Consider the following 9,119-nt stretch of genomic DNA (forward strand, 5'->3'; position numbering starts at 1 on the left):
CTTTGATTCATGTGGCAATTTCTGGTGCAGAAAGGGTTTTGAATTTGAAGCACAAGCTCAAATAATGTTCATTGGTGTCGCAGTATGGACAATATGGCTTAGGGCTGGATTTAGGCTTGGCTGAATTGGTACTGTGAGCTAGAACAAGCGTTGTAGCTCGAACTTGGCTCTCTGTGTTCTAATGCACATTAGATGGATGCCCTTGTGCTCTGTTGTAGTTCTTAGCTGACTTTGGCTGGTCTTGGAACATGTAGGCTGCTCTCGATGAGATTAGCTTTGCTTGAGACTTTAACTGAAGCCAGGTGGAGAAGTCTGACAGCGTGTATGTTTTGTCTGTTCCAGTTCTCAGACTACCGTTGCTCAAGCTATACTTAACAAAGCTGTCTCTATAGTTGGCGGGCAATTTGCTGAGTAGTCTATCGATGTGAAAGCCACATCTATGTTTATAGCCATTTTCACCCTCTAGGGAACGAAGCATGCCCACTAGCGCTTGGACTGACAGGGCAAAATTGTCGAATGCATCCGGATCTCCATATCTGATTGGAGGGGAGTTCAACATGGCTCCTAATTCACTGTGCACCAGCTGTCAAGGTTGTCCATATTTATCTTGAAGTGCTTGCAGAGCGGATGAATATGGCTTGAGATCATACATATACGCTTGTGCTAACTTGTAGGCACTTGGCAGCTTTAAGTGGTCCAACAGCACTTGATACTTAAACTGCTCTGTGAGGAATTTAGCAGGTTATCCAATGCCGTTTTGAGCTGTGCAAAGTCTAACTCTTTTCCAGATGTGAATTGGGGCAAAGTAGGCATTGGAAGTCCACATGAAGTAGCTATTAGAAGTTCCATTAGGTCGGTACCAGGTGCTGTCCCGGAACCTAGTGGCGGTGCTGTCAACGACTGCAGTAAAGGTGGCATTGGAGGATAAGGGTGAGGCTGCAAGACTGCATTCTGCTTAATTGGCTGTTGCAGTGGGTAAACTGTGGCAGGGACTATGGTCGGAGGAGATATGGTAGCAAAAGTAGGCTGTGGCTGATACCTCAGAGTTGCGGTAGTAGAAGGCTGATAATCTGGAGGAACAAGCTGGACTTTGGGTAAAGGCGGACTGGTTGCGACGGTGGGATCAACTGCTGTGGCTGGAAGGGCTGGTGGTAGAGCATTTGCTGCTGGACTAGTGTGTCGAGATCCAAGCTCACCTTGTGAGTATGGTGGTGCTCCATTTAGATCAGCTGGGAACCGAAGGTTGAACTCACATTCGCTAAGTGGCCTGGATAAGACAGAACTATGTTTATCCTCTTTTAAGAAAGATGTATATAGAGCAGCTTTCTCCAATTCCATTTCCTTTTCTACCAGTTTACGTTGCAGCATGAGACGTCTCGTAATTGCCTCTTTCGTCTTTAAGGCCATCTCTGCCTCCTCATCCAGTTTATGTCGCTGCCTTTCTTGTTCTCTGGATTGTTCGTCCAGAAGCTGGTACTGCTCATCAGCTAGGTTTTCCTCTCTTATTTGTCTTTGCACTTCCGCTAGTTTCATTTGTTTTACTCTCTCCTCCAACATTGCAGTCTGTAGGTCTGATAATCCCTCAATGATGGACTTCCTGGCTGACGAGCAGGAACTACACTGAGTCTTGGCCCTACTGCGTTGAGAGGCAGGTGATGGGCTTCGTGGAAATGATGCCCTCCTCCCAGTGGTCGGGGCTCCAATATCAACAGCTATGGTTGATGTATGTTGAGATTGATATCCAACTTCATAGTCATCAAGATGTACTGGCAGTTGTCTCTCTGATTGGGGTCTAGAACGTGCTGCTGAATCTGCAGAGGCTTGTTCTGACTCCATGTTGTCTTCAGATGATTATCAATCGGGCTCGAAGGACCATGTGATAGAGTAGGTTACTCTGGATGCGGAATGCTGGTCTGATATCTTCTTAGGACAAGGACTTTGGTCAGAGAGTAGGGCACAGAGAAGCTTTCAGGCACTCTTTAATCTCTTTAATGGTGAAGTTGAACAAGTGTGGTATAGGTGTGTGTGGGTGTGTGTGTTGTCTAAAAGAAACACATACAAAGAATGATTAGGATACATTTAGGAAATATAATATGCAATAATATAACAGTATATGTATAATATTATATACAATATAATATACTCTACAATGTGTTATAAAACAAATATACAAACAAATGTACATGGACTATTAAAGCAGTCCATTAGAGATGAATGGAGAATAAGCACTGGTGATTTAGACAGTAATTTAAAAGTGGTCTGTGTCGCCCTCTAGTGGTAGAATAGGGTAACTACTGTGTAACAAGAAGTATTAACAGGGCGAAAGTTGAGCTGGTGAATTATATCGTCAAGCAGAAACATTGTTGCAAACAAACACTGGGTTAAGGCTACATCTAACACATTATATGCATTTTCACATTAATAACCGTGCTATATTTACAGGTAGAATTCACCAAATCAAGTATTACATATATATATAGATAGATAGATAGATAGATAGATAGATAGATAGATAGATAGATAGATAGATAGATAGATAGATAGATAGATAGATAGATAGATAGATAAGAAATAAATGACGTTCAGTGAATTCTAGCTATATATATATATATATATATATATATATATATATATATATATATATATATATATATATATATATATATATATATATATATGTATATATATACATGTATTTTATTATATATATATATATATTTATTTTATTTTATTATATATATACATATATATATATATATATATATATATATATATATATATATATATATATATACATATATATATATATATAAAATAAATACTTGAATTTCAGTGTTCATTTATTTACACATATACACACACATAACTACTCATTGTTGAGTTAAGGGTTGTATTGTCCATCCTTGTTCTATTCTCTGTCACTATTTTTCGAACCATGCTGAACACCCTCTCTGATGATGCATTGCTGTGTGGCACGCACAAAAGTGCTTTCATCAAATGCACTAGATGGCAGTATTGTCCTGTTTAAGAGTGTCACAACATTGCTGTTTACGGCAGACGAACTGCTTTACGGTATACAAAAACGTGACTGCTGTTGTTGTGTGTTGTTGCCGTGCTAGGAGGACGTTAATGAAACTGCCTAACAATAAACCCACATAAGAAACCAAGAACTCGCCCTCCATCATTCTACAGTTATAACGTTATTGGGCAGGTATGCTGTTTATGTTGTGGGTTAGCGGACTCAGGTCCTTATGGACCTGAGTCCGCCTGAATTTCGGGAGATTTTCGGGAGAAAATTTGTCCCGGGAGGTTTTCGGGAGAGGCGCTGAATTTCGGGAGTCTCCCGGAAAATCCGGGAGGGTTGGCAAGTATGCTTTACTGTGTATTTTAGAATACAACAAAAATATCAATGTTTTCAGTGTGCACAAATGGTTAAAAAATGTCAAGGCATTTGTCAGGTAGAGACAGTGATCATGTTGAAGTTGTAAAAGCATTTAGTTTTCAAAAGAACTCAAAAGAAAGGAGACAGAATAAGGGACATTTTGAACACAACACCGAAGTTTTAGACACGGCCCGGTAGCAGTGGTTGGAGACCACTGCTCAGTGGCCTAGTGGTTAGAGTGTCCGCCCTGAGATCGGTAGGTTGTGAGTTCAAACCCCGGCCGAGTCATACCAAAGACTATAAAAATGGGACCCATTACCTCCCTGCTTGGCACTCAGCATCAAGGGTTGGAATTGGGGGTTAAATCACCAAAATGATTCCCGGGCGCGGCCACCGCTGCTGCCCACTGCTCCCCTCACCTCCCAGGGGGTGATCAAGGGTGATGGGTCAAATGCAGAGAATAATCTCGCCACACCTAGTGTGTGTGTGACAATCATTGGTACTTTAACTTTAACAGGTATTCAAAATCCCCTATTCAAAAGAGGAACATCACAAGCACATGGGGATGTGAACTTGGCTTTTACACCAGTTGAGCAGAAGCTTTGCAAACACTTTGTCAGGGTGACAACTATAGTAGGAAAGAGAGGAAGGAAAGTTTCAGTTCCTCTCACCCCAATCATGTGAGACTTGCTTGACGTTTCAATTGAGAAGCGAGAAGACTGTGGGGTCCCAAATAAAAATGGATTCCCGTTTGCATTGCATTCCTCTGTCCGCTATCTCAAGGGTTCTGACTGCTTAAGGCCACCATTTATATACCTGGCTTTTGACAAATTTTAAATTATTTGTGCTGAGTTACATTACACTTGATTTACTTAAGTAGCCATGGATTTTAAAGAACAGGACACATGTCAAAGCAACTTTTTTTAAAGGAGCAGGCGAGTCCAAAGGGTCAAAAAGTCCATGAGTGTTAACAAAGGAGGGGGCAGTACAAGGTAAAAAAGGAAAGCGATGAGGGAGACGCTAGAGTTGGTCCATCTAGCAACCCAGGCGCTCCACTCGGACTAACTGGGGACAGTTGCCTGCCTGCTATGCAGACTAGAGCTCCCCCGTTGCAGGGACTGACAACGATAAGGTATGGGGGATGTGATGAGACACAAGTAGGGGATTTTATTTTTTTTGTTTCATTGCTATGCATGTCCTTTAGTGTTTTATTGCTGTGGATTTTAATTGCATGTTTTTACATTTTAGAATTTGATTGTATTTTTAATTGCATGTTTTTACATTTTAGAATTTGATTGTATTTTTAATTGCATGTTTTTACATTTTAGAATTTGACTGTCTTTTTAATTGCATGTTTTTACTCCTTGTGGACTTTGCTGGTATTTTAAGACGTTGCCCCTAACAACCGAAGTGCCCAATCAAACGACACCTGAAGTTAGAGGCACCTGTGGAGCATTAGGACTGCACCCATTTAAAAGAGAACAGGCAGGATCGACGAGGAGGGAAGGGACAGCAAAGCGATCGGGGAAGAATCGACAGGCTTTGCCAAGAGTGACCGGGTGGACGCACGCAGGCTGGAAAGGAACCCCCGGACTACGCAGCAGAACCCCAAGAAGCCCACAACACGCAGGGGCAGAGGAAACTCTGCCTCCGAAGTAAGTGACGTGTGTTGTGGATCTGTGGGGGCAACCAACTGCCTTGAGCTGTGGGCTTGCGGGCTCATGCGTTGTACGCTGGCTGTGTGGTTCTGTGGACAGGGGGCGATTGGGACCCAGAGACCTGCGGCGACCCCCAGGAGCGACCAAGAGGCGGAGCCAGACGGGACGGGTACGGCAACGTAGGTCCTGCAAGTGACAGGTGTTGTGCCGGAAAACGCACCCCTGCCATAATATGCACCCCCTGACGCGGGAGCGCGCTTACGTCACTCGGTTGCATCACTCGTCTCGAAAAGTATATCTAACTCGGCTGTTGGCTGAAATCGCCTCTTTTAAATCGCCTCTTAATTTCGGCATAAAAAAGTACATAAATATGCTGTTATTATATAAAACTCGTCATTACGAACATTGATCGCGATAAACACATAATCAATATCAATATAAAATGTGTTCGATAAAATAGTCAATGAGATAGGATGCAAAGAAAAAGGCTCCGCTTCTGCTACCGGAGTTTTTGTTAAGTCTGAAGATTTTGACCACTGATTTGCGATCACAGCCACAGGAGAGTCACCTGGCATCTTCGATCTGATTTTGGTCAGTTGAGAGGCACTGATACGCTGAAATAAGGCGAGTTGGAAGAGCCGTTAGCCTCAAACCAACGGCGCCTTGCCGCAGTTCAAAGCGGTTGCCTAGCAACCAAAAGCTACGGCAAGTTTACAGCTGTTTTAAAGTGATTCCGACGTCGCAGAGTGATGTAAGTTGACAGGCTGACACCTCAAATTGATCTCTGAACGCCGCAAGGTACGAAATTGTTGAAAAAACAAGTTAAAAGTGCCGCAAGTCGCTAAAGAAGCAACTGCCGTCAAGACATAATATTATGTCTGTCAGGTAACACGCGAACGTTATGAGAACGTTAGGAGAATGTAGTGGCATTGTTATGGGAACGTTAGTTTGTAACGTTCAAAGAACGTTAGGTTGTGGAGTTCTTGCTTGGTTAGCAGAACGTTAGCCAAGAACGTTTGGCAAGAACGTTTAGGGAACTGTTTAGGAACATGCTATTTTCGTCTGTTTTTGCTCTATATTGTCAGGACTAACACTCAAACACAAAATTCAACAACAATTCTTTATTAGTGATAATTATAATACAATAGAAATGGAATGCAGTGGTATTTACGTCTGTTTTTGTGCTATATTGTCAGGACTATAACAAACAGAAAATTCAACAATAATTCTTTATTAGTGATAATTATAATACAATAGAAATGGAATGCAGTGGTATTTACGTCTGTTTTTGTGCTATCTTGTCAGGACTGACACTCAAACAGAAAATTCAACAATAATTCTTTATTAGTGATAATTATAATACAATAGAAATGGAATGCTGTGGTCTTGGTCGTGCGCGTCAGTGTACTCCTGCCCCTTCTTGTTGGTTCTCTTCCTGGAAGTAAATAATTATAGATATTCACAAATACAACAAAGACAGCACTGGAATGTAGATGAATTGAATTCAATTAAAACATGGCATAATTTACTCCTTGTTTACCTGCTCAATGCTCACTGGTCTCACTGGCGTTTGCTTGGTTCTTTTCCCTTTCCCTGTTTTCTTCTTCTTCACTTCCTGCAAGTATTTATAATTGTAAATTCAACACAGAACTGGGATCTTTATGAATTGAATTAAAACATTGGCATAATTACTTTATCATTTACCTGGTCACTCATCTCACTGTCCATTTCCTTTTTACACTTCCCTTTGCCCTTCTTCGCCGTCGCTTCCTCTTAATTCCTCCTCTTCTCCTGCAAGTAGTTATAATTGCAAATTCAAAAGACATGCAGTGGAACTTCAATAAAATGGAATTCAAAATTGGGATATCTTATCATAATTCTCCGTACCTCAAACTTTGAACCTCCCTTTCGAAAAGTGGCCAGTTTCAGGACCTCTCCAAGCTCACAATCTACTTCAGCTGTGGTCGTCTGTTTGTAAACACCCCTGCATGCCTCTGGAATCACCAGCACAATTTAGAATTCCCTTTAGAATAAATACCGTAATAATAACAGCTAGATTGACCTTGTGAGCATACATGCAACATGTTCAAAGATGCAAACCTATTATTAACACTTACTTATTATTATTCTGTAAAAGGGCAAGTCCTCAAACGCCACTTTGCCTGTCTTTCCACGGAGACCAAGCTGCTCCAGGACTTTGTTTGTGGCAATTTTCCTCAGCATTGTCCTCACCGTGTCTGCCAAATTCTGCCCACCAAGAGCAGTAAGAGCTTTCACCTATACAAATAAATAAACAACAATATTGTACTTGATTAGAACATGTTTTTTGATAACTGAGCAAGATAATTTTGCAGTGGGGAATTAAAACTAATTACCAGCTGCTTTCTGAGCAGAAGATCAGTGTTGAGCTGTTCACAGAAGGTCTTAAGCTGCTCAAGAGTCTCGAAAGGCTTCTCAATGAGATCTTGAACATCCACAGCTTCTGGCCCCACAGACTGTGCTGCCAGCCCTCTCAGCATGCGCATAATTTCTCCCTGGTTCTCAACTAGTTTTTGAACTTTCATGTTTAACTGGAAAACTGCAAAGACAACAAAAGTCAAAGAGGTCATTCGTATTACTGCCCGTTGTAACAGCCTGTTTAACACCACCTATCAACAGTTAAATAGCCAACTAACGTTCACTTCCAAGGGCATTCCTGCTGTTTCTTGGAGTGGTCTGGTACTGACTCGTACTGGCTGGAGTGGTTTGGTACTGGCTTGAGCTGGATGCATGATTCCTGTCTGGACTGAGCCTGTAAGTGCTGCTTCTCGCTGGGCTGTGAGGTCGGCCTGGATGCCTTGGAGTGGTGTAGTATTGGCTGGTACTGGCTGAAGTGGTCTGGTACTCGCTGGAGTTTGGAAAGTTCAATGGTGGGAGCACTGGCAGTGGGGGTGCCTGGATGAGGATCTGTAATTTCTCTTTTCTGCACTTCTTTTTTGGCCGAATTTCCTCTTCGCCTAAACCAACGAAGACAATAACATTTATGCACCACTAAGTAGTGTTTGAGTATTGTAAGTAAACAGTCTTTGAAAAGTGACTAACCGTCAGCATCAAACACATCTTCCTCATCGTTTCTATAACGTTCAGGGGTGATGTGGCTCCATTTGGTTGACATTTCTTCTTCCTCTGGGCTCGAAAACATTTCAGCTTGTTTTTCATATTGAAGGGCCTTGTCAAAGTCTTCTGCAAAATTTCAAAGTATGCTGATGACTCAAGATGAATTATGTTGTTTAAGATATACATGATATGACTTTGACAATATTCCCTTACCAGTCAATGTTTTCCTGAAAACCCGAATTGGCAGCCTATCCCAGACTTCTTTGTCAGGAATCTCAGCTCTCCGGATTCTGGAGTGGGTAGGATTTGGCTTTGGCCAATAGCAGAAGCTATTCTGACGATAAAATAATCCAGACCTCAAAATATCTTCAAAGCAGTCACTATCACTCTCATTTTCTGAATCAGATGACAAGGTGACATGATGGTCGATTAGTCTCCAATCAGCATCATTTTCATCAGGCTCATCACTATCAGGGCCACTATAGGTGGCATTGTCAGCACCCGCGGCAGTGCAGGAAGCAGTCTCCGCAGCATCCATGTACTGAAGGGTTGTCACTGTTTCTGGAGTTGTAAAGATTGTCGTGTCATTCTCTTGCTCGCTATCATCACTCTCTAATTCTAAAGTTGACTGTCGGCATTGCTTCTTCAAATGCTTAGTTGTGGCAGCCCATCTACGCTTATAAGCCCTCTGTTGAAACTTCTTCATTGTGTTGTTTATTCTAGAAAAAAAAAAAAAAACAAGGAAAATGGGTTGCCCTATTATCGGCCACATTTTTACTATATTTTGCTAAAAACATCCAAATTAATTGTATTTTTATTTGTATTTTTTTGTGACTCCTTATTACATCCAACCATAGAATTATACATTAAAATAAACATATTTGAAATAATTGATTTTAAATTATCATAATAATTCATTTAAAATTACCATATTTAATTATTAAAATAATAGCTTGTTTATCAACAACTTTAGCATTTTATTC

General features: G+C 41.3%; 1 protein-coding gene across 2 annotated transcripts; it reads right to left on the reverse strand.

The window, feature by feature from the left end:
* Positions 1–6,366: 6,366 nt before the first annotated feature.
* On the reverse strand, positions 6,367–8,819 carry LOC133617393 (uncharacterized). Of its 2 annotated transcripts, none has more exons than XM_072916621.1 (9): positions 8,350–8,819; positions 8,122–8,262; positions 7,716–8,036; positions 7,416–7,618; positions 7,158–7,317; positions 6,928–7,034; positions 6,745–6,831; positions 6,581–6,655; positions 6,367–6,475 (listed from the first exon to the last, which is right to left on the reverse strand). In XM_072916621.1, the coding sequence occupies exons 1-7, from the start codon at positions 8,672–8,674 to the stop codon at positions 6,814–6,816; spliced, it is 1,275 nt and encodes a 424-aa protein (XP_072772722.1). In that variant the 5' UTR covers positions 8,675–8,819; the 3' UTR covers positions 6,367–6,475; positions 6,581–6,655; positions 6,745–6,813. The 2 variants fall into 2 exon arrangements, with proteins under 2 accessions (XP_072772722.1, XP_072772723.1); XM_072916622.1 differs by having other exon boundaries at positions 6,733–6,831.
* Positions 8,820–9,119: the final 300 nt, after the last annotated feature.

The sequence above is a fragment of the Nerophis lumbriciformis genome, linkage group LG28 (assembly GCF_033978685.3).
Source record: "Nerophis lumbriciformis linkage group LG28, RoL_Nlum_v2.1, whole genome shotgun sequence".
In the NCBI taxonomy this organism is placed as follows: Eukaryota; Metazoa; Chordata; class Actinopteri; order Syngnathiformes; family Syngnathidae; genus Nerophis; species Nerophis lumbriciformis.